The following is a 25,176-nucleotide window of genomic DNA, read 5'->3' as shown; positions in this document are numbered from 1 at the left end:
TATGTATTGCTACAATTGATGTCAAAGGGTGTTCTGCCTATCATCTCTTCTAGGAGTTTTATGGTTTTCAGTCTGACTGTTATATCTTTTTTTTTTTTTTTTATGGCTGTGTTGGGTCTTCGTTTCTGTGTGAGGGCTTTCTCTAGTTGCGGCAGGTGGGGGCCACTCTTCATCACGGTGTGCGGGCCTCTCACCATCGCAGCCTCTCTTGTTGCGGAGCACAGGCTCCAGACACGCAGGCTCAGTAATTGTGGCTCACGGGCCTAGTTGCTCCGCAGCATGTGGGATCTTCCCAGACCAGGGCTCGAACCCGTGTCCCCTGCATTGGCAGGCAGATTCTCAACCACTGTGCCACCAGGGAAGCCCCTGACATTTATATCTTTAATCCATTTTGAGTTTATTTTTGTATATGGTGTGAGGAAATGTTCTAATCTCAATCTTATATATGTAGCTGTCCAGTTTTTCCAACACCACTTATGGAAGAGACTGTCTTGCCTCCTTTGTTGTATATTAATTGGCCATAAGTATGTGGATTTATTTCTAGGCTTTCTATTCTGTTCCACTGATCTGTGTTGTGTTTTTGTGCCAGTATAATCCTGTTTTGATTACTATAGCTTTGTAGTATAGTCTGAAGCAAGGGCGCATGATACCTCCAGCTTTGTTCTTTTTTCTTAAGATTGCTTTAATAATTTGGGGTCTTTTGTGGTTCCATACAAATTTTGAGATTATTTGTCCCAGTTCTGTTGAAAATGTCATGATAGGGATTGCATTAAATCTGTAGATTGCTTTGAGTAGTTTGGACATTTTAACAATATTAATTCTTCCAATCCAGGAACGTGGGATATCTTTCCATTTCATTGTATCATCTTCGGTTTTCTTCTCAGTGTTTTATAGTTTTCAGAGTATAGCTCTTACACTTCCTTGGTTAAGTTTATTTGTAGGTATTTTATTCTTTTTGATGTGATTTTAAATGGGATTGTTTTTTCTTCTGTTTCTGGTAGTTCATTATTAGTGTATAGAAAAGCAACAGATTTCTGTATATTAATCTTGTATCCTGCAACTTTACTGAATTCACTTTTTAGTTCTAATCGTGTTTCAGTGGAGACTTTAGGGTTTTCTGTTTGGGTTCATCTTGTTTGGGACCCTCTGTGCTTCCTGTACCTGGATATCTGTTTCCTTCTTCAGGATTGGGACATTTTCAGCCATAATTTCATCAAATACATTTTAGACCCCATTCTCTCTCTCTCCTCCTTCTGGGACCTCTATAATGTGCCCTATATTGTGAATGTTGGTATTCTTGATGTTATCCCAGAGATCTTTGAGCTGTTCTTACTTTCTTTTTCTTTCTTTCCTTCCTTCCTTCTTTCCTTCTTTCTTTTCTCTTTTTGTTCTTCTGTTTGGGTGATTTCCATTATTCTCTCTTCCAGATTACTTGTGCATTCTGTATCACTTAGTCTGCTGTAATTCCTTCTAGTATGTTTTTCATTTCAGTTACTGTATTCTTCAGTTCTGAGTGGGTGTTTTTGTGGTTCTGTTTCCTCTAGTTCCTTGTTTAAATTCTCACTGTGCTCATCTATTCTTTTCCCTAATTCAGTTAACGTTCTTATTACTAACGATTTGAATTCTTTATCTGGTAGATTGTATATTTCTGTTTCATTAATTTTTTCAGGGGTTTTCTTTTGAGACCAGTTCCTCTGTCTTCTCATTTTGCTTAACTTTCTCTGTCTCTATGAATTTACGTGAACTGGTTACTTATCCCGGTCTTGAAGGGGTATCCTTATGTGGGAGCATCCCTATGCAGTCTGCATGTGCTCAGTGCCTTTGGTAAGAGAGCTGGCTTTGACATGAACTACAAGTCACATCTTTCCTCGGGGTGTGCTGGCAGCTGTCACCTTGGTTAGAGGTGGGGCTAGAGATGGAGGTGCTAGGTTGCTTCTGTGTTCCACAGCCAAGCTCTCTCCCCAGTCACGGCAGGCCTCTCTCCAATGTGGAGCTGCGTCATGAAGTAAGCAGGGCTGGAGCGTGTACTGGAGCGGTCACAGGAAACCAGGCAGCCACTAAGGCAGTCTTCAATCTACCCTCTTCCTCAGGAGCAAGCCCACATGTGTGCTCTCCTCTTGAGTGGAATCCAGGCTTCCCACTGCCCTACTGTTAGTCCCAGCGGCACTTCAGCCAAGGGAACTTGCCTTCCCTGTGTCAGACCCTAGGACTGGAGCACCCAGTATGTGACTCAAACCGCTCACTCACTCCGCAGGGCAGATCTCTGCCCATGTAATCTCCTTTGTCCTCTGTGTTCCTTCCCAGTGGAACAGGTCCCGACCTGATTGCTTCTTTTCCCTGCCTACCTCATTCCATGTGGATCTTTCTTACAGCCTTGGTTGTATAGGATTCTTTCTGACAGTTTCCAATTAGTTTTCAGTGAGAACTGTTCCACATGTAGATGTATTTTTGATGTGTTCGTGGTGGGAGGTGAATTCCACGTCCTCCTACTCTACCATCTTTCTTTCAAAAAACTCAAAATTTTAAGTAAAGTGTTTTCACACTAACAGCAACGAAAAAATCCAGTGTGACCTTAGTAAAACTCAGTCTGCTGGGACAAAAATAAAAACATGCTACAGAGGCATTCTGGTGGTACCAAAGTATGGCCCACAGACCAGTGCCACAAACCGTTGGTTACAGGTCTGCAATGAGATAAGTATAGAAATTGAGTGTCTAAAACTTTAGGGCACTTTGACATTGCCACAGCATCCAAGTACATAATAACTTAAGTTGTAGTTTACAAAAATATTGGTCCGTGATGGGTTGGAAACTTTTTTTTAAAAAAAGGACATTCTCAGATCATTTGAGAGACACTCCTTTGATACCAATGTAAGATAAAAGCAGTTCTGCTGATAAAGGACTGGGCTCTGGGAAAATAGCAACAAGCTCTCAAGTGCTTTTCATAACTCAGTACCTTACCATCTCCCTCTTGAAGACAGAGGGTTGACTTTTTTCTTTATTTTAATTAAAAGTTGAAATTGATAGGTCTGCTTTCTACAAAGAGCTGTGATAAGATTTTTTATTTTGCAAAAACAATATAAATAAATGATTTCACCTCTTTAAAGCTGATAATGAATTAATGAACAGGCAATGCCTTCTGTATCAGCAGTTAAGTTACTTGATATCTTAATGTAGTTCTTTTTTTTAATCAGTTTTGTACTATTTTTACCCTTCTAGCTGTATTCATGTTCCTTTGATGGCACAGTTAAACTGTGGGACTATATAGATGGCATTTTGATAAAGGTACGTGGATTGAGCTTCCATTTTCATTATGTGAAGAAGAATGGCAACATAATTTAATGACAGACATATTATTTATTGAATACTTCCATAAGGCCCAATCTTTTAGATAGCCTTCCTAAATAAACAAATCATGAAATTCACTCACTATAAAAGAAATGATAAATTTGACTATATAACATTTTAAACTTTTTTAACCAAAAAATGAGCAATGAAACTGAAAGAAAATATTTATGAGAGCTGTTATCCCTAATACACAAAAAGTTAACCAAAAACCGATAAGGAAAAACTAATGACCCAATGGGAAAAAAATTGGTATAAATTAAGAATATGTAATACACAGAAAAGAAATAACAAGTAGCCAATAAACATGAAAAGATGCTTAACCTTGTTAATAATTAAATGTAAATTAATAGATAACACAGCATTTTTCCCTGTCACTTTATCCAAATTGCAGATTGAAAAAAATACAGTGATAAAGTATAGAGAAATAGACACTTTTGTACACAGTCAATGAGAATGAAACTGAAAATGAATAAATACCTTTTGCTCCAGCAATTTCACCTTTAGGAATCTCTTGTTGAAATAATGGCAGGTATATGTAGTTCTTAAAACATTGTTCATGGTAGAAAAAAAAAAATTGAATATAATCTTGAGGTCAGTTAAAATTTGATAGTCATTCAGGAGAATACTGTAAAACCATTGATAAGAAACTGGTAGATCTATATATGTATTAACTTAAAAGGTTATTCAACAAATATGTATTGAGTGTCTCCATAGGCCGGGTTTTCTTCTGATGTTGGCAATATAGCAGTGAGCAAAATGGATTAAAAAAAAATCCCTGCCTGTTATGGAACTTATGGGGGGTGCACAGAATGAACAATATGGTGCTTTTTATCTTTCAGACTTTCATAGTTGGATGTAAACTTCATGCCCTCTTTGCTCTTGCCTGTGAGGATTCTGTCTTTGTTATAATAAATAAAGAAAAACCAGGTATAGTATAATTAATTTTTTTTATACATATGTAGCATTGAGTGGCTCTCTACGTTTTACAGTGTCTCAAATTTAACATTTTGGTTTTAGTCTGAAGTTAAGTTTTTGGAGCTGGCTTTTAAATTGGTTTCATCACTGTTACATTCATTTGGGGGAGGCTTTGTATTATTTCTGAAATATTGATGCGGGAATGATTACTTAATAAATGGCTGTGATAGTGGACAGCATAACTCCAATTTTAAAGCTGTTTTGAGCTATATGTGTCTTCCTCCTGACCTTAAATCTGTCATTCTTAAGCATCATTATTACTTTACCCATCACTGAACACCCATTTGTTGATCTTGAATCTGGAGGAAATGGTATAGAAAACAGGTGATTAGGAACTAATAGTGTGGCTAAATTATTATTATATTTTCATTATCATTGGAACATTATTCCATTGAAACTGCCATGTTTCAGAGCATTTAAGGATTTCTAGAATATCTTCAGTGGTTACAAATAATTGTCCTTTAGCAGTAAATTTAATACATTTAACATTGACATGAAGGATATATCCGAAGAATTTTTCTAATCTCGGACTTCAAGAATGCCAGTCCCCCCGTGTTGTCCTCCTTAAAATAAAGTTGTATTCAGAATTCAGAGTACAGACCAGCTTTAAAGTGGTTACTGGGCAGTCAGCTAAATTGGCTCACAGCTCATTAGCTAAGTGAATCCTTCGGGGGGGAGCGGGGGCGGGCATTGGCTTGGTTTTTGTTTTGTTTTGTTGTTCTGGTAGTGGTTTTTTTGTTTGTTTGGGATTCAGGGAGTTTTGTTGTTTTTTTGTTTTGTTAAAACAAATTTACGGATTGTTATATCATGGAGTTTTAAGTTGAGAATAGTCAAAACTGTGAAGCTAAATCTTTTTTAGCTAAAAGTCGTTTGGCGCCAACTCTGTTAATGAGTAATATTTTTATCTATCAAAAATGTGACATGAAAGAATAAAAGCTGTAAGTTTAGTTTTCTGATGTGGCCCATAAACCATCTCTAAGGGACATGCCAAAAAATGTTTTGGAAATGGCAGTGTATTTCTTAAAATAATTAAGTTGCCTTACCAGATGACTATTTTAAAGTAGCACTTTTGAATATTTAGGTTCTGTTCTGTATATGAAAATGTGAATTCTTTTTTTTTTTTTTTTTTTTTTTAAGGGAGTTTTTTATTTTTTGTAAATTTATTTCTTTTTGGCTGCATTGGGTCTTTTTTTTTTTTTTTTTAATGTTTGGCTGTGTTGGGTCTTTTTGTTGCTGAGCGCAGGCTTTCTCTGGTTGCGGCGAGCTGGGGCTACTCTTTGTTGTGGTGCGCAGGCTTCTCATTGTGGTGGCTTCTCTTGTTGTGGAGCATGGGCTCTAGGCGCACAGGCGTCAGTAGTTGTGGCATGCAGGCTCAGTAGTTGTGGCTCACGGGCTCTAGAGCACAGGCTCAGTAGTTGTGGCGCATGGGCTTAGTTGCTTCGCAGCATGTGGGGTCTCTCCGGACCAGGGCTCGAACCCGTGTCCCCTGCATTGGCAGGCGGATTCTTAACCACTGCGCCACGAGGGAAGCCCCTGCGTTGGGTCTTTGTTTCTGCGTGCGGCTTTTCTCTAGTTGCAGCGAGCGGGGGCTACTCTTCGTTGCAGTGCGCGGGCTTCTCGTTGCAGTGGCTTGTCTTGTTGTGGAGCATGGGCTCTAGGCACGTAGGCTTCAGTAGTTGTGGCACATGGGCTCAGTAGTTGTGGCTTGAGGGCTCTAGAATGCAGGCTCAGTAGTTGTGGTGCATGGGCTTAGTTGCTCTGCAGCATGTGGGATCTTCCTGGACCAGGGCTCAAACCCACATCCCCTGCATTAGCAGGCGGATTCTTAACCGCTGCACCACCAGGGAAGCCCTGTGAATTCTTAATGTCTGTCTAAATGCTTACTAAAAATTCATGTTTCTAAACTCCCTGACAATTGATTCACTAGGTCTGAGATTTGGTCTAGGAATCTGCATTTTTTTGTGTCTCCCCAGGTGGTTCTGCTCATCACTCTAGTTTGGTAGCCACTCCCCATACTCACTGCATGATTCCTCAGTTGGAGGGGTAGTTGCCAATAGCAGTAATGAAAGTTTTTATCCATATCAGTAAGACAAGTGATTCTTAACACTGACTACACATTACAGTCACTCCAAGGAACTTAAAATGTAAGATTCTCTGTGGTGGGGCCTGTCTATTTAAGTATTCCCCCAGTCGAGTCTAATGCGCAAGCCAGTATAGAAAACTGTAGATCTAAAGTAAGTCTCACTCAGATCTAAAGTCATTAGCCTTTTGGAGCTAACTGGAAACTTCCAATGCTGTAATGTCATCTGAATTCTGTTCATGGTGGAATCTAGTGTTACTCTTGAGTACTTGGCACATCGTGGGCACTCAGCCTGTGAAAATCTAGTTACTATATAAAAATGTGAAAAAGGCTTGAAAAAGATTCCCTGTGACTGGCATCTCAAAATATATATTAACATATACTTCTTTATTTGTTTCGTCTTTGTTCCACAGTCCAAAACCAGAGTCTCTGATAGAAATTTGTATAAATCATATTGAAATATGCTTCTCTAGTTTAAAAACAAATGAACCTTTTATTTACACGTTATCTTATATGGTGTCATTTCTTGACTCTGTAATTAATTTATTCACCAGCTAATTAAACATTTACCATGTACCAAATACTGTTCTGGTTGCAGAGAACTAAACAGACATTAAGCTTACTAGATCAGTCATATAATACAATAAGATGACAGGTGTTCTAGAGAAAAATAAAGCAGGGAATGGGAATAGGCAACACTGGAAGAATACATATTAAATAAGTGATCAGGCGAGGTCCTGGGAGAAAGAAGAATACGCTGTGCAGCTGTGTTGGAGAAGCATATTCTAGAGCATTCCTGCCATGTTTGAGGAATAGCAGGGAGGATGGCTTGGAGTGAGCCTAAGTAGAATGGATAATGTAGAGCATTGTACGCGATTAGAAGGACTCTGACTTCTACTCTGAATAGACAAAAAGCCATTGAAGGTTTCTGAGCAAAAGAGGGACATGATCTGACTTAGCAGTAATAGAACACTGGCTTCTGTGTTGAGAAGAGACTGAAGGGGACCAAGGGTGGACGTAGGAAGAGCTGTTAAGAGATCACTATTCCTAACACTTAGGATATGAAGCAGGATCATGGCTTTAGGCTAGGTGGTAGCGGCAGAGGTGGTTAGAATTTATTGAATCTTGGATGTGTTTTGAAGATAGAGCCAGCAGGGTTTGCTGCTGGTTTGGTGTGGGGCATGAGAGAGAAGTCAAAGGTGACTCAAGGATTAAGTCTGAGCAACTAGGTAAATGGTGGTGCCATTTCCTCCAGTGGGCAATGTGGGGGAAGACTAAGTTCAGAAAGGAAAATAAGAGTTCAGGATTTAGGCATGTAAAGTTTGAGATGACTGAAAAGGCTAGAAGAATTGAGTTCAGAGCGTGTAATCAGGCTGGAAAACAAAAAATGGTAGATCAGTGTATTACAGTGTATTATAAAGTCTAGGAGGATAAGGAAATAGCATAGTGAAATATAGCTATTTCCCCTTAAGGAGAAATTTTTTAAATGGAATGCAAAGAGAAGAGCATGCCAATTCTACAGAAAAGGAGATTTATTCTATGAATGTGTGGCAAGCCCATAGCATTTCTGAAAGCTCTCAGATGGTTTGTTGCTTTTGGCTGCTCAGTTCACCAATGTATCATATTCCATCTCCATCTTAAAGCTCATCTCAGTACTTTGGGTTTGTTTTTTTGTTTTTTTTCGTCTCAGTACTTTGGAAAGCAGTATGCACCAGTAAAACAAATTGTTTTCTATTTCTACATATATGAAGCGTGTGTGTGTGTGTGTGCGTGTGTGTGTGTGTATGAGTTGTGGAATTAGCCTTCCAGTTAAAACTTGTATATTCAAATGAAGAGTACAACTTGTTCAGACAGCCTAGAATTATGATCTTAGCATCAAATTAACTTTGGAGTACTAATTAACAGTTTTATATGAGCAAATGCACATCTTCACTTTCTCTAGAGAAGCTTTATATTAATATAGCTGCCTTTGGCTAGATGTATTTCAGCTGGTTTCAGTGAAACTACCAAAATCATCAAGTCAGGAAATAGAAGCTAAGGAGCTCTCCTTTGTTTTGGATTATATAAACCAGTCACCCAAGTGCATTGCCTTTGGAAATGAGGTAAAATTTGCTTTGTTGGTTTTGTTTTTTGTACATAAAATCTCTTTCCTGCAGTCTTTCCTCTGAGAATTTTATGTTATAGTGATTTAATATTGCCTTGAGTTACAATATTTTTGTTAGTAACTAAGAAATCTGTCTTACTACTTTAGCATGTGTTTGTAGTATAGATTTTTTTAGGACTACCCTAATTTTGTAGATTGTATCTTTTTGCTCTTGTAAACTCTATAATTGTCCCCAAAAAAAATCAATGTTTTGGCATTTGTACTGTACTTCTTAGCCTGTACCATGTAGAAGCCACTTAAATGCTTTGATTATAGATATGTGTCTTTTGAAAATATGACCTCCATGTCTACAAATAACATGCCCTTATAGAAAATTTTGAAATTACAGAAAAATATAATGAAGAAATTAAATCTCACCAGTGGTAATATTTGAGGAATTTTTTCTAGACTTTTTCCTAAATGTATAAAATAACTTTTCTCAAATTGAATAATTGTCTGAGGATTTTATCTTTTTTTTCTTCACTTAACACTGCAGCATGAGTGTGTACTTAAATGTTCATCAGAAATAGTGACTGTATGATGTTCATACCATGACTTATTTAGCCATCCGTTGTTAATAATCACATAATTTATTAAAATCAAGTACCATCAAAAGCCCCTATATATCATTGTGGTGGCATGTTTCTTTAGTCTTAAGTTTTGTAGCATTATTTTGGCTTTGTTCTGAAAAGGTTTAATTTCTTAGAGTAGAGAAAACACTTTTACATTATAAACGTCATTATTCTTTAGCATCATAGTCATCAGTTAAATACAAATTGAAACCACAGTGAGATACCACTTCAGGTCCACTAGAACAGATAAAATTAAAGAATGACAGTACTGAGTGGTGGAAAGATATGGGGCAAAGTTAAACATATGCCTTTACTGTGACCCAGCAGTTGCGCTCCTAGGTAGAGAAATGAAAACATGACCACAAAACGACATGCACAAGAATAATTAATACTCATTAATAGCTCCAAAATGGAAATAACCCAAGTGTTCATCAGTAAGAGAGTAAACAATTTATGATACATATGCGTTCATTGGGATGCTGCTTCACAGTAAAAAGGAACTAATGGTGCACATAAGAGCGGGGGTGAATCTCAAAAAGGTGATGTTGAGCTACAGTCCAGACATGAAGTGTATTTACCATTCTGGTTGTATTCTGTTATAGAAAAGGCAGAGAAGTAAGCTATGGTGATAGAAATCAGTAGTTGCTGACAGGGGTGGGGGCGTTGGGGAGTGACTGGAAAGAGGAACAATGGAGCATTCCTGAGGTGAAGAAAATGTCCTAAATCTTGATGGTAGTTACATGGTTATACACGCGTCAAACATTGCATTCTGTGGTGTATAGATTACGCCTTAATAGAAGAAAGTTTAATCATTATACTTAGAGAGTCTAGTTTTAGGATTTAGGGCCTACTTTCATCTTTTAATTTTCTATGATTATTGTAAATGTAGGAGTATCCTTTCCATAGTTAAACTGTAATATGGGTTGGCCAAAGAGTTCATTTGGGTTTTTCTGTAACATCTTACGGAAAAACCCAAATGAACTCTTTGGCCAATCCAATACATCATTTCATACTAATATACTCTCAGTCTGCAAAAAGTTTATTGTTCCCGTGTTAACTTTTATGATAATATTTCTTCTTAAAGGGTGTTGACTATTTTTGTGAATGTTATCTTCTCTTTGAAATACCAGGGAGAGTATGTTGCTGCAGTACGGGACTTTTACTTGTCTGTTTATTTTTTCAAAAAGAAAACAACATCAAGGTAAGAATTCTTTTTTGATAGCTTTATTTTAGTTACTCAAGAGTTCATTATAATTTTATTCATCCTTATACCTGTGAGCCAAAGCTGTTTCATGTTACAAGTAATTATGAAACCACAAGATGAGGTAGAGTTTTTAACCCACAGTGGGTTAGAATCGTTAGTCACAAAATCCTAGGGAGCTTTTCCCCCCAAAACCGCTTTCACACTTAGATTCTGCTGTGTATACTTGGTGTCAAAATTGGATGTGGTTTGAAAAGTTTTCCCTAGGTGATCCACATTGTCATTTTATGGCTATAGGAATGAATATAGGCTTTGGTATATCTGGGTTTAAAATGAGTCAGATTAGTCCATTGAACCTCACTGCACTTCAAATTAACATGTATTTTAAATGGCGATAATTTCTACCTAACAGAGTTGTAAGGATGAATGAGAACGTATTTAAAGAAACTAGTGCTAAGCATGAGTAGTCACTCTTCAAATGACTCTGTCCCCTCTCCCCTTTTACCCTGCCAAGATTAACATTTGTTTTCCTTTGCAGTATAAGGATCCTGACATCTTTGGACACATTAGCCAGTTGTCTCAGATATAATTTCTCAGGCTTGTCCATACTTCATGCTAAAAACTTAGCTTTAACGAGAAATTCAAACAAACTTTGCCCAGGCAGAAAACCATAAGAACAACTGTCTGTTCTCTATTTCACTCTCAGTGGCCTCCATAGACAAGTTACTATGGTAGAATGTTATTCACATGAAATTTATATTGTGTATTAATAAATGTTTACAAAACAAAATTCTTGATTCTTGGTCATGATTTTTCTTAAAAATCGTGCATTTATGTTCAGTGAATTCTGAGCGCTCACCAGTTTGGGTTGATAAGGGTGAGACCTCCATTTTGCCTAACAACATCACTTACCAAGCCTTTAATAATCAAGGGGAAATATTTTTCTTCTAGGTTTACTTTATCATCATCAAGAAATAAGAAACATGCGAAGAACAATTTTACATGTGTAGCATGTCACCCGAAGGAAGATTGCATAGCAACTGGTCACAGGGATGGCAAAATTCGTCTTTGGTCAGTTAACTCTTGAAGAACTTGGCAATCATTTATTTATTTTAGATTAGTCCTGCAGAAAAGGGGTATACCTGGGTGCAGGGAAAAGGATGGAACTGAAAAGCAACAGCCGATAATAGAGATGATGCTTTGCTGGCATCCTCCCTTTCTTTTATTACTGTACTCTTCATTGCATAGACTTACTGTTTTAGGACTTCAACCCTTGGCCCTAGGAGTAAATCCATTTTGTCCTTAATCATTTAATTGAAGAGAACTTTTTGTCAGCCTTTAAGTAGAAAGGAGAGAGTAACAGTGAATATTGAACTAGTAGAATACTATGATGGCCTATTGTTTGCAGAAGTGACTCGTTTAGAAATAGAAAATGTACTTTTTGCACATTAAGACCAGTAAACTTGATAAACATACGCCTTTGGCCAAATTAAGAATTTTGGTTTTCTCCAATAGGAGGAATTTTGATGATGAAAAGAAATACACATACACATGTTTACATTGGCACCATGATTTGGTTATGGATTTGGCTTTTTCAGTGACAGGTAAGTACAAGTTTAAGACTTAAACTGAACTTTTAAAGTATGTGAACCAAGTATTTTAATTCACTGTACTTATAGTTTGAAAGATTTAGAATTGCATGAGCCAAATGAATTTTTTTAAGCACTTGTATATCACCCCTGTGTTTTGGGCTTTGCTCAGCACAATGCCATATGCTTAAGTTTTCACAGCTCTTCAGAGTATCAAAGTGTACACCTGTCATAAAGTCTCTTGTTAATATAAACCTATTTAAATTATATTCCTTTTCTTTTTCTAATGTATGTGCACATAGCTAAGTGCTTGTTGTCCATAAGTATAGCTACAGTTTATCAGGAGCAAACGACTGTGCTGATGCTTTACATCCATTATCTCATTTAATCCTTGACTCTGAAAATAGGCATCATTATTCTCATTTTACAGATGATGGAAGTGAAATTTGTAGTTGAGAACTAACTTGCCTAAGGTCACGTGTCTCGTAAGTGGGATTTGGACCTAGGTCTAATTCGAACGTTTGTTTTTAACTGTAAGATCGCCACATTCACTATTTTAAGTTAATTCAGATCTTTGTTCCATTCAAGCTGCATGAGAGTGGCTATAATGCGTAAAAATACCTCCTTGGAAATAGGATGACCTTCAACAGAAATTTGGAGAAGTACATTTTGTCTTTGGTTACCGTTAGCATCCCCACACGTATGTGGTGAAAATTATGTCAGTACATTTTGACTGGTCCTTAAGGGGGTGGGGGAGGGGAGGTGCTAGATGCTCCAGAAGTTTACGTGCCTGGAGAAGGTGGTTCTTCTTCCTGTAGGTCCTCCTAGAGACTGGCAGGACAAGTCTTAGTACCATTTGCTCTAGATTCCTACAGGCTTACTTGGGTTTAACTCAGTGGAGCCTCAGGAAGCAGGAGGCATCTTCAGCCTACTTGTGCTTTTGATTTGGGGGATCAGTGACTGGTATATGGGGGTGGGACCCAACCTGACACACTTAGAGTAGTACAGCAGGAGTACAGCTGTGACATATGGGAACTAAGAACAGAAGAATGAAGAGGGTGTTAACCCTATGGATAAAAGACATAGGCTACTCTTATCTTCACCCTCCTCCCCACCAAAAATACAAATGAGTATGTTTGTGGCATTGTGTGTACATATGTCTGTAATATTTCAGGCAGTGTTGTTATTCTCTCCTGACCTAAGGTGGTTTCTTCTGCCCTTCCTCATCAGTTTCTTTTTCTCTGCTGTGGCCCATGCCCAAAGGCCAAGACCCGTTGATGTATATTGTCACTGTGACTTTTCTCTGTTTTGTTGCCCTTACGCATCTTTCCACCTCCTCTCACACTAGTTATTAGTCACAGCTTTCTGTGATGGCCTTACTTATTAGCCTTAAGTCCTGGGACATTCAGGATTGGCCTTCTCAGGTGGGGTTTGGGGAAGAAGGAATAGTTAGATTAGTTGGCACTCAAAAAAGAGAATACCAAGTGCCTCTACTGTGAGCCATGGCTTTCATATAGGAAGTACTGCAGATCATCTTGGCTATTAGAGAGTTCAATTCTTGATGTTATTTTTTAAATCATGTGAGTATTTGTGAGAAGTAATATAGTACATGGTTGTCAGTGAATGTATAGGTATGAGAGAGTTAATAGAAGAAATGAAAATTAGTTGTCTGTGTAAACAAACTACAAATTATAGGGTTTTTGAGAACTGTTTATAAGTTAAGGCAAATGTTAACAGTATAAACTGTTTTGGCTCTGCTTTGAACGCAGTCATGCTGTCTGTGAGCATCTAATTTATTATTTACTTCTTTCTGATTCTTAAGCCTTTCTTATTTCAGTGCTCTAGGACCTCAAGTTAATGTTGGATAAAAGTGGTATTGGTGTTCCCAACACAGGGGGAACGTTTTCAGTGCTTTACCACTAAAATATTTGCTATAGATTATCTGTAAGTATTCTTGATGAAATTTTAAAGGTCTCATCAATTCCTAGGTTACTGAGAGTTTTTATTATGGGTCTAGAATTCTATCATTTACTTTTTCTGCATCTGTTAAGATACTGATGATCTATTTCCCTTTTTTCTGTAAGTAGAGTTCATTACATTGGTTTATTTTTCAAATGTTAAAATAATCTCACATGCTTACAATAAATTTTACCCTGCAGTGATGTCTTATCTTTTTAATATATCATTGGATTCAGCTTGCTGATACTTCATTTGGTAGTTTTCATCTGTTATGAAATTGGCTTGTACTTTTCTTAATGATGTGCTAGTTTTGGTGCAGAATTACGCTGGTCTTCAAAACAAATTGGGAAGTGTTCTTTCTTTTTTGTTACCTGGAAGAGTGTAAAACTGGTTTATTTCTTCCTTAAATGTTTGGAAAAGTTTACTAGTGAAGCCAGCTGGGCCTGGAGGATGTTTGTTTCATCCAGTTTTTCTAGTTATTGGCAGAAGAATTTGTCAGCAACAAAGTAGTCACATAGTACTGGAAAGGAATAATCCCTGAACCAGTGATCTTTAAATCTTTTGTCTTGCAAGTATATTAAAAGATATAAAGACACTTGTTCGCGTGTTTTTTTAAATAGTTTATTTCTCTAACATAGGAAAAATCAAAACATCGATTATATCTTCCTGTTTTTTCCCCCAAACACTGTCCTTTTCATTTCTTTGGGTGGATGAGAAGGCAGCAGTCTGCTGAGTGGTGGCCGTGAGTCTGTCCTCGTAGAGTGGCGAGAGGCAGCAGAGAAGAATAAGGAGTTCCTCCCCCGTTTAGGAGCTACTATTGAACATATCTCAGTGTCTCCAGCAGGGGATCTCTTCTGTACTTCGCACTCCGATAACAGTAAGTCTCAATTTGTTGTCATGAGGAAATACAGTTTGTGTAATGTCATAAATTAGCTAGCATCTGTAGGGGATGGAAAATAAGAGACCTCAAACTAAGAGTAGCATAGGATTTAAGGAGCATTTTTTTCTCTTCCATTTCTCCTCTTTCCTCCACCCCTCTTGCCCCAAGATGCCACCTGAATCCAACATTTCCAGAGTTGTTTTTATGAAAGTGTAGGGCTAAGTGTATTTGGTTATTGTTGTGCCACTTATATTTAAAAATCTTTTCATGTGGAATGATTGGGGGAATAAAGGAGGTTTTCACAATATAATGGCATTCTCGAAAGAATGCTCTGAGGTTTTCCTTTGGTACAGTCATTGTCTCGGTGTGGGAGTCCTGTGGATTCTGACAGAAATGGAGCAGTCTTCTGATTCCTCCCCAGCATTTGGTCATCCTGTTACACCTCAGCTTAGATGTAAATCCCGTGCCCATTGCCTCCTTTCCCTTCAAAAGAGAGCATAACTGAGCAATCCAGTAGTGCAGTGACTCATTTCAAAATAAACAGCCGTCTCTTTTGGGACATATAAGTTTCTGAATTAACACTTCTAATGTATTCATAGTCACAGCAGAAAACTTAGAGACTCCAACAGAAAAAGCCCTCATCCCCACCCCTAGTTTTTCTGTTAAATCACAAAATATATTCCTAATTTTCCAGTAACACTCCAAGAAATTGAACATACCCAGTTGTTTTGTATTCTGGTATATTTCAGAATGATATAAATTCATTTTAAAAAAAAAAAAAAAAACCTTGAAGGTTTGACCTATTTATGTTTAGATGTTTGTTTGTTTATTTATTTATTTATTTTACCCACAGAGCTGATAATCATTCACCGAAACCTTGAGGCATCTGCAGTAATTCAAGGCCTAGTGAAAGGTATCACAGACCTCAGTGGATGTGGAATTGTGTACATTTTTAAAAGTGAATATTTGTCTGATTTCAGCTATTGTTCATCACTTCTTTTGCAGACAGAAATATCTTTACTGGTTTGATGATTGACCCAAGAACTAAAGCTTTGGTTTTGAATGGGAAACCTGGCCACTTGCAGTTTTATTCTCTCCAAAGTGATAAACAGTTATACAATGTAAGATTTTTGATCTGTTAACTAGCCTTAAAACTAATGAAATATCTTTATAGCACCACTGGGGTCAAGTAACTTATTGTATAGCTTCTAAAACAAGATCCTGTGCCTATGTTATTTGAACATAGTATTATCAGTTGTTTACAGCGTGATTCTAATGAGGCCACAGTTGCAGATGAAGTCTACATGTAAGCCAGTTGGCACTGTTGTGTGCGCTCTATCTATTTTATTCTGTTTAAGACTACACTCTAAATTAACTGTTGCACACATCTATGCCTTTGAGTCATAAGGATAGGCAATGAGAATATGGATTAACAATACAAACCTGTCTCTGCTTTGTGGTGAAACAGTATCATATGTACATGCTGAAGATAAAATCTTCAGTGTAGATTAAAGAGGAACACTTCCTATAATCCTGGTAAATGCAATCTAGACTTTCCACTTTTTCTTTAGTGCCCCACAGTACCCTTTACAGATTTCTATCACAGCCACTCTAACACTTTATCGCTTTCTCTCCAACACCTTTAAACCTCTCAAAGAAAGGAAACTTATTGATCTTTGTACATTTCTAGTACAGCGCCTGGAAATAGTAGGCACTTAATACATTTTTAGTAAATAGATGAGGAAACAATAAAAGAAAAATTATAAAGAAAAAGCTGGCCTATTTACAATGTTGTGCTTTTTTCACTTCTTAAAAATTGTAGGTTTCATTTTTGCTCTCCTTGTTTCTAGTGATGTGGAATCTAGCCTTGAGATTTTATGTAAAGCTATTTGTTCTTAGAAACAAAAGAAAAGCATTACTGTAACCTAAAGTTCTGGTGTATCATATAAATGGAGCATAGTCGTTACTAAAATTTAAGGTCATTGAAGAATCATCACCACCAGATTGGTATTATATAATATGCTCCATGTTTTCAATGGCAATTTCGATGTCCGTAAGTAATGATTAGTTCATTTTTCTCTTCACCTAAAAATCTGTTATGTAGATTCCAGAAGGTATCTATGATGTGGTTAATTACCATTGCTTGAATGCTTTAACATTTATGTATTTACATTAATAAGAATTTTGGATTTTTTTTTTTTAACCCATCAGTTAGATATTATACAGCAAGAATATATCAATGATTATGGTCTGATCCAAATTGAGCTAACAAAGGCTGCATTTGGCTGCTATGGTAATTGGCTTGCAACGGTGGAACAACGTCAAGAAAAGGAAACTGAGCTTGAATTGCAAATGAAACTGTGGACATATAATAAGAAAACACAAGGGTAATACTACCTATATAGACATTTAACTTGAGAGCAGAAAATTATTTGACTTTCTAGTTTCAATTGTTGGTCTTTACGATGTTTCATTTTGATAAATTTATATTAAGAGAAATGAAGGAGGTGCTATTCCTCTTATAAAGCCTTTATGCTTTCTGCTCTGAGAAAGCATTGGTGTCCTCCAAATTATGAGTCACCTCATTGCATAAATGAGGAAACATGGAGAAGTGACACCCCCAGGAACACATACCTACTTCCAGGCAAATCCAGGATTAGAATGCAAAGGTCTTGGTTCCTTAGCTCTTTATTAATGTTATATTACCTTCTTTGGGAAAATGGCAGTGGTTGGTGGTAGAGGTGTGGTGTGGTGTAGTCTTGATTAGATAAGGAGCCCACTAGTTTCTCATACCATGGCTGTAATAGCAATTTATCAAGTTCTTGCTTGTCAAGAACTGGGCTTAGTGCTTTCGTGCCCATTGTCTTGTGAATCTTCACAAGATAATCTTTCATTCACAGCAGTGTCCTGTCGAGCTAGAAACAAGCTTTGAGAGGTAGTTTGGGTGACTTTAAATATTAAGTATTGACCAGGGCAGTGAAATAGGTAATGTTCTTTCTGTACCATCTTGCCAAAAACAAGGGCTTTCATAGCCATTTCCTTTTTTGCTTATTTTCAAAAGAGTGAGGTATCTGTGTTCTACACGGTTTCCCTGCAGTTTAGTATAGTAGCCTTTCAAGTATCATTTTTTTGATGACCCCTATTTTATACTCATTCTGTACCAGTAAGCTGACACTATTTATAATCATCTCTGTTACGTACATTACACGAGGCCAGAGGTAATGTGTTAGAACTCTTTGCATCCTGTGGCCATTAGTGATAGAACACTCAATTGTTTGTCATGCTAGGTGATAATATATCAGTTGCTCATTCTTAAAGATGCTATTGTAAAATGTGCAATATGTAAGGAATTCTTTTTTTTTTTTTTTGTAAGGAATTCTTAATACTCATATGATAGTATATCATATTGCCCTGGTATAAAAATAAATTGGTTTCCTTCCTACTAGGTTTGTTCTCAATACAAAGGTTAACATGCCACATGAAGACCACATCACAGCTCTCTGTTTCTGTAATGCAGAAAAGTCTGAAAACCCCACCTTGGTTACAACAAGTAAAGATGGTCACTTCAAAGTGTGGATATTAACAGATGATTCTGATATATACAGTAAGTTACTTAAATATAGTATGTCTATATGTCGTGCACAGTTTTAAGAATTGATATATTTATCTCTCATGAATTGTATCCATTCTGGGAGGACATTTTCTCCTTTGTTTAATTCTGTAGGATATTGCCCAATTTCAAAAGATTTGAGAGATTACATTTTTCATGCCTTTTCTCCCAAATCTTTACTTATTTTATGACGTTCTTGATTAATCGTGTGCTAATTATTCCAGTCTGTGAGAGTACAGTAAAAAGGGCTTTTGCAGTAGTCCCTTTACTGTTCCACTAGAGGGAGGTCAAGGTCTCTTGGAAGGGACGCAAATTTCAAATCAGTCAATGATTTGTAACTAAAATTTTGGAGAGGAGGTTTTTTGTTGTGTTTCCTTGTTTCTTAATGCATATTTCTTATAAATTCCCTAAAATATTATCTAGCATTTGTACTATTTCTATGGTCTATATTTTCACAGAAAAAGCTGTTGGCTGGACCTGTGACTTTGTGGGTAGTTATCACAAATACCAAGCAACTAACTGCTGTTTCTCCGAAGATGGCTCTTTACTAGCAGTTAGTTTTGAGGAAATAGTTACAATATGGGATTCGGAGACATGGGAACTTAAATGTACATTTTGTCAACGAGCTGGGAAAATAAGGTAGGTAAATAATTGGGGGAGTATGAAGTACTGGGTTTGTTTCTTTTTTTTTTAATTCAAACAAGTCTTTCTACGTAAACTTTAGTAATTAATTTATGCTTTCTCCAGAGGAATCCTGTGGGTCAGTGGTGCCAGCAGCTAACCAAAATACTGGGAAGCTAAAAAATACTGGGTTTATGAACGATGTGCATTACTTTTCATGGTTGTACTACACAATAATAGAAGCTATATATAAGCCTCAGTAGATCCAAACAATGTTTATTTTCTCTGTATTTTCATAAAAGCGATGTTATGCTCAAACTTCATTGTTTGTAATAATGGCAAGGGAATGTAACAGCAGTATCTTTCATTTTATTTCCAGTAACTTGGGCATTTGAGGACAGAATGGGAAATGGCTGTTTCTAATTCCCAACATGTCTAATTCTGAATTTACTTTGTAAAACTTTCTTCAGAATTCATATTGCAGATTTCCCTCTTGAGGCAAAGAAGCATAAAAAAGAGTTTTTGTTAAGTAACTTGGTACGTTTCACATACATTTTCTCTATATGTGTCAATTATTGTACCATACAGCATATTAGAGAAAAGAATTGGTCATCAAATCTGTTTTCCTAAAGAAACAAAATAGCTAAATAAAGCTTTCCTGTTGTGCTCCTTACCCCCTTTCCTGCAGAATAATTATGAACAAAAACATACATGTCTGTCTAAAAATTTGCATTGCACGAAGCTAGTACTGTGCAGGAAGTCTGCAGTCCTTTGTAACTACGTGTGCTAGAACTGACTGTTGTTAACTTCCTTGTTTTAATCTAGGCACCTTTGCTTTGGGAGATTGACTTGTTCCAAGTATCTTCTTGGTGCCACTGAAAATGGCATTCTGTGCTGTTGGAATCTGCTCAGTTGTGCATGTAAGATATTTGTTGCTATAAAGTGATGACTAAGCATATAGGAAGTGGACATCAACTAATCTTTGGCATTTTAGGACTTCTGGATGATATCTTCGTATCTTTACCCAGAGAATATATAATTTTTTACGTGGTACATTGTACCACCAAACTTTGGCGTGCGATGCCTGTAATAATAGACTTTGATTACAGTTGACCCTTGAGCTATGCGGGCGTTAGGGTCACTGACCCTCTGCACAGTCAGAAGTTCACTTATAACTTAGAGTCAGCCCTCTGTGGAGTCAGCCAACCTGGGATTGAGCAGTTACTGTAGTACTTGCTATTTTAAAATCCACATGTATGTGGACCCTCACAGTTCAAATCCATGTTATTCAAGGGTCAGCTGTATTTATAAACTGCCTAATTGTCAGCAAATCATCTTCCATTATCCTCACCTTTTTCCACTGTCTTCAGTGTATGACTTTGTTGCCCTCCATCTTATTATCCATCCTCATAGCAATTTGAGGAAAGTTTCTGATAGTTCATAATGCATATTAACCTGCAGTGTCCCTGACAGCATTAAATTTGAATGTAGCCTATCACAATCCTCCTAACAAATGTGAACTTTGTGGCATTTTACTCATTCGAGTATATGTTTGGAAGACATTGTGGTTACTTTGTAATGAATGTGTGTGATAACATTTTTTTTAATATTCTCTACAGTGATTCTGGTTAACATTTTGCCCACATTTAGCAGTAGTGGAAAAGCACCAGACAGAAGTTGCACTGTAATAACCATTTCATAGCATGGGGAAGAAGTATCAATACTTTGTTTTTGTGCTTCTTGCCCCTCGTTTTAGTGCAGACTTCCACAGATAATGTCAGTGTGTTCTCCATGTATTATCTGGAATGGTAAAATCCCTCTTCCTAAAAATAATAGAATTGATTGTCCCAATAAATATTGAGTACCTAGTTTAAATAACAAGCTTAAGAAAGCTTTTGGTAAATCTCTTCTTAGAAGTGAATCACTTTTTTTCCCCCAGTGGAGTGGAGTGCAAAATTAAATATGAGAGTTTTGGAACCTGATCCCAATTCAGAGAATATTGCTGCAATCTCTCAGTCTTCCACGGGTTCAGACTGTAAGTACAGACCATTCTTTGACAGAAGAAATCTATTACCTAAATTTTCTTTTTAACACCTTTAATATAATTTGAGTTAAACTTACCTTCAAATCAGATGTCCATTTGAAGCCATTTGCCTGACCACTGCCCTTCATTTCTTGAGTTCCAGCTCCAGCACATCCGTCATTTTTCAACATGTCATTTGCTACTCAGCCTTCAAAATCCAAGAGAGATTTTGCCTCTTTGAAGCATTCCTAAATCCCCCAAGGAGCTTTTATCGTTCCTCTATGATCTTGAAGCTCTTTCTACAGATCTCTGTTCTAGTGCTTAAGACAAAATACTGCCATAGTATTTTGGTGTCTGTTTTCTGCAGTTGACACTGCTCTCAGAAACAGGAATTTTTCTTTCTGTTTTTCATCTTCAAAGCCCTCATTCCTAACCGGCTTGGCACATAGGAAGCATCAAGTAGATATTTGTTGACTCAAAGCCTAAAATAATCATGACCTGATCAATTTACTCAATGGGGTAAGTCCCAGGATGAGTGTGGTCTGCCAATCTGAGGCTGAAACTAACTTCTGCAGGCAAAATGTTGTTGTCTATTTGGTTTTTTTTTTCTCTAGTGTTTGTGTTTAGGCCTAGCGAGCCCAGGCCATTGTATATTCAAAAAAATATCTCCAGAGAGGAAGTCCAGTGGGGAGTGTTTGTTCCACGAGATGTCCCTGAATCATTCACCTCAGAAGCTTACCAGTGGCTGAACAGATCGCAGTTTTACTTCCTAACAAAATCACAGGTAACCGTCCACCTCAGAAAAGGCCGTCATTTCGTATGTGTGATTTTCATTTGCTTTAATATTTGAGAGTAATAGCCCAGGGCAAGTGGAATAGTTTTATTAAAGGATTACTCCTTCTCTCCCCTCCCGCTCCCCTGCCAAATCGTCTAATGTGCTCTGTACAGTCATATTACTTACTGGTGGGAGTATATTAGCCCACACCTTTGGGGCTAAGTATTGCTTGCATTCATTTACTCTGTGACACCAAAAAAGATATGACCTAGAAGATAATTAGAATACTTTAAATTGTATTTATTAGAATGGCTCTTTTTTAATTTTAGTATTTGATTTACCATAAAGAAATCAGTGGCTTAAGTTTGACCCATCAGTTGAATTTTATTTCATTACCAATTCTTTAAAATGATCTTTGAGAACAGTCTTACAACTGTCACAGCAGTTATTAAATACGTTTTAAATCTTTTATTACTTTTCTGTGAGCAGATATATTTATATCAAGATGAAAAGTCGACATCATTTTCTAACTTTAACATTTAGATTTGCACTCTATATTTTGCATCATTAATTGACCTCTCTTTTCAGAGTTTATTGACATTCAGTACACAGTCTCCAGAAGAGAAACTCACACCAACAAGCAAACAGGTATGTTCTAGTCACTCGTGGTGCAGATCATGCACATTGCCTCCCTGCAAAGATAAGGTTATCTTTTAGAACTCAGCTATGAGAAAAATGTTTTACCTGCCCTAAAGTGGAATTAAAATTACATACTTAGAAACTACTTGCTTCGTTTGATGTCATAGTGCTCTTTGAAAATGTAGTCTCAGTTTGTAATATCAGTGACACATGCTTGTGATTTAAAGAATCAAATAGTTCTACAAGACTTCTTGGGGAAAACTTGAACATCACCACCACTGCCATTACCCACAAAGATACTCTCAACTCTTTGAGTTGAAGTTTTTATTTACCTCCGTATCTCTAAGAAACATGTTTATATTGCTAATTCTGGATTTTTCAGATCTAGGTATTATTTGTTAACTCTGATCTATTGAAGTTGAAGTTTCTTTCACACCACTCCCGCCATATACATAACATACCCCCGCATATTTTCTGTCCCCTAATTTTTCCAGTATAGATAAATCTTAAATTGGTCAGGTCACTGTTCATCCTTAAACATGTAAACACAATTCATAGCTGAGCCACATAGTAATAAACAGGTTGTTTTTCCTTTTGTGACCAACTTCTTTTCTCTGGAGTTAATGATTGCCTTCTTTTTTCATTTGCTCAGTTTCCTATTTACTTCTCACCTAATTCACCCCTAAACTCTACCCTGTAAGTCCTCTCTCATTATTTTCAGACATATTAGGTATTCTTTCGAGTCTTGAAGAAATATTTTCAAGAGCCTCTGACCTGCTTCTTTCTGAACTGATTGCCCTGTAAACCTGCTGCACAGTAATCATCTTAGGATCTACATTTGCCGCCATTCTGGGGATTTATTCACATCCACTGTAATAGATCCTGTAGTTTTTCTCCTTCTTTGGTCACTCCCTTGCTTTGGTAAAGCACATCCTACTGGTGCATGGGAAGTAAATGTAAGACATTGCACGTTTGGACATGCTTTTATTCCCTCCCATTGGATTGGTTGGTTGGGTAGAGTTCTAGGTTGAAAATCATTTTGTCTTAGAACTTTGAAGATACTGTCTTATACTTTATCTGTATCCTGACATATTTTTCTCTGAAAATTCATTGAATTCATTTAACATTTTTTTGTTGATCATTACTACGTGTTCTAGACATTTGGGATATATCAGTGAGCAAAAGAGTCAAGTCTCTAAACTAGTGGTGTTTATAGTCTTAACAGTTAGGCACAGATGACAAACATCAAGTAAGTAAAATATATAGTATTTTAGAAGGCAATAAGAATTATGGGAGGAGGAATGGCGGGAAAGGGAGTGTGGAGTGCAGTTTGCCTTTTTAAATAAAGCAGTCAAAACAGGCTTTAATGAAAAGAATTTGACTTTTCCTCTGAGTTAAATGTAGAGCCCCCTTCGAGGGTTTTAATCAAAAAACTGTCTAAGGAGAAGAATTAATTCTTTCTTTGCCTTCATTTTCTCTAGAACTGCTGTTATTTACTGCTGGACCTTCTAGAATGGTGCTGTCTAATATTCTTAATTTTTCTCCTGTTTTCTTCCTGTTGTCTGAGAGGTTTCCTCCTCTTTTCATCTGATCCTCTGTTGTTTGTCTCTCTCTTAACATGGTTCATTTCCATTAGGTTTTTATTTCCAATCTGTTTTGGAGATTTTCATCGAAGTCTCATGACTCTTAGCTGTCTGCTCTTATTTAAAAGTGAGCAAAATCACCATTTGGAGGTTTTCTAGCTAGGTGGAACTTGACCTCTGGCCTCCACTGTCTGCCTGAGCTATTATGAGAAAATCTCCAAAGTCATTATTTTTAGGACTTTCTCTCTTAGATTGGTCAAATTGTCCAGATAAAATTCTTCCAAATTCTTGCCTAAAAGATGTCAGCGTGGCTGCCAGTGTTCTGAGAAGCACCCTCTATGCAACTGTGTTCACTGCCTTCAGCTGTGAGGCCACCTCCGCCCCTCCATACACCAAGCCATCCATTCGAAAGACACACTTTATGTCGCTCTTCGAGGAACATTCTGCCAGCCCTCTGCTGGGGCTGAGGAGGAGATCTGGAAACCTGAGCGCTCTCTAAATAGACCTTCAACCAGGCTAACTGGTTTCTTTCTTTTTTTTTTTAAGCCTTTTACAGGGGAGGTATGTTACTATTAGTACCAATTCTTGAGTGTTTGCAGGATTCTACAGTATAAATTGGGATGCTTTTAGCTTTCTTCACCACCAGCTTAGAATCCTGCTTTCTCAGGTCTACTAAGTTAGCTACCACCATTCAAACTGCTTTCCACTTTGCACATCACACAGTGTCTTTATTACTGTGGATTTATGCTCTTTTGAAAACCCCTTTGCTGCCATTTTTGTAGGACTGGGGGACTAAGTAGTGGTGGATGCACATTTTGTTCTGTCATCGAAGTATCTACTGTTAGCTTTTCACATAGTAAATTGACTGCCCTCAGTTGCTTTACCTGTGAAATGAAAGAATCATACTAGATAATTTCTATAGTTCCCTCCATCCGACATGTTATGACTGTGATACTTCTTATTGCCTCAAAGGTAGTTCCTCCTTTTTAGTGAAGTAATTTATTTCCCTTTGTCTTAAATCCTTACAGCTATTAGCAGAAGAAACTCTTCCAACAACCCCATTTTATTTCATATTGGGAAAGCACAGGCAGCAACAGCAGGATGACAAGTTAAATGAAGCTTTGGAGGATGAACTGGTACAACTACCCTTAACAGAAAATATACCTGCAATTAGTGAGGTA

The 25,176-nt window shown here is 37.2% G+C and overlaps 1 protein-coding gene across 1 annotated transcript in view; it reads left to right on the top strand.

The window, feature by feature from the left end:
* Window positions 1–25,176, top strand: part of WDR75 (WD repeat domain 75) — a 48,999-nt gene that overhangs the window by 8,251 nt on the left and 15,572 nt on the right. Inside the window, exons 3-19 of the mRNA XM_082397344.1 lie at window positions 3,217–3,282; window positions 4,185–4,272; window positions 8,378–8,502; window positions 10,246–10,316; window positions 11,268–11,387; window positions 11,832–11,920; window positions 14,583–14,741; window positions 15,598–15,657; window positions 15,750–15,865; window positions 16,956–17,131; window positions 18,191–18,348; window positions 18,813–18,993; window positions 19,801–19,895; window positions 20,915–21,010; window positions 21,613–21,782; window positions 22,362–22,421; window positions 25,024–25,173. Of these exons, the coding sequence (XP_082253470.1) occupies window positions 3,217–3,282; window positions 4,185–4,272; window positions 8,378–8,502; window positions 10,246–10,316; window positions 11,268–11,387; window positions 11,832–11,920; window positions 14,583–14,741; window positions 15,598–15,657; window positions 15,750–15,865; window positions 16,956–17,131; window positions 18,191–18,348; window positions 18,813–18,993; window positions 19,801–19,895; window positions 20,915–21,010; window positions 21,613–21,782; window positions 22,362–22,421; window positions 25,024–25,173 (1,980 nt within the window). The remainder of the gene's footprint in view (window positions 1–3,216; window positions 3,283–4,184; window positions 4,273–8,377; window positions 8,503–10,245; window positions 10,317–11,267; window positions 11,388–11,831; window positions 11,921–14,582; window positions 14,742–15,597; window positions 15,658–15,749; window positions 15,866–16,955; window positions 17,132–18,190; window positions 18,349–18,812; window positions 18,994–19,800; window positions 19,896–20,914; window positions 21,011–21,612; window positions 21,783–22,361; window positions 22,422–25,023; window positions 25,174–25,176) is intronic.

This window comes from Balaenoptera borealis (assembly GCF_965194805.1).
Source record: "Balaenoptera borealis genome assembly, chromosome: 6".
Taxonomy (NCBI): Eukaryota; Metazoa; Chordata; class Mammalia; order Artiodactyla; family Balaenopteridae; genus Balaenoptera; species Balaenoptera borealis.
This window is presented reverse-complemented; position numbering and strand designations above follow the sequence as displayed.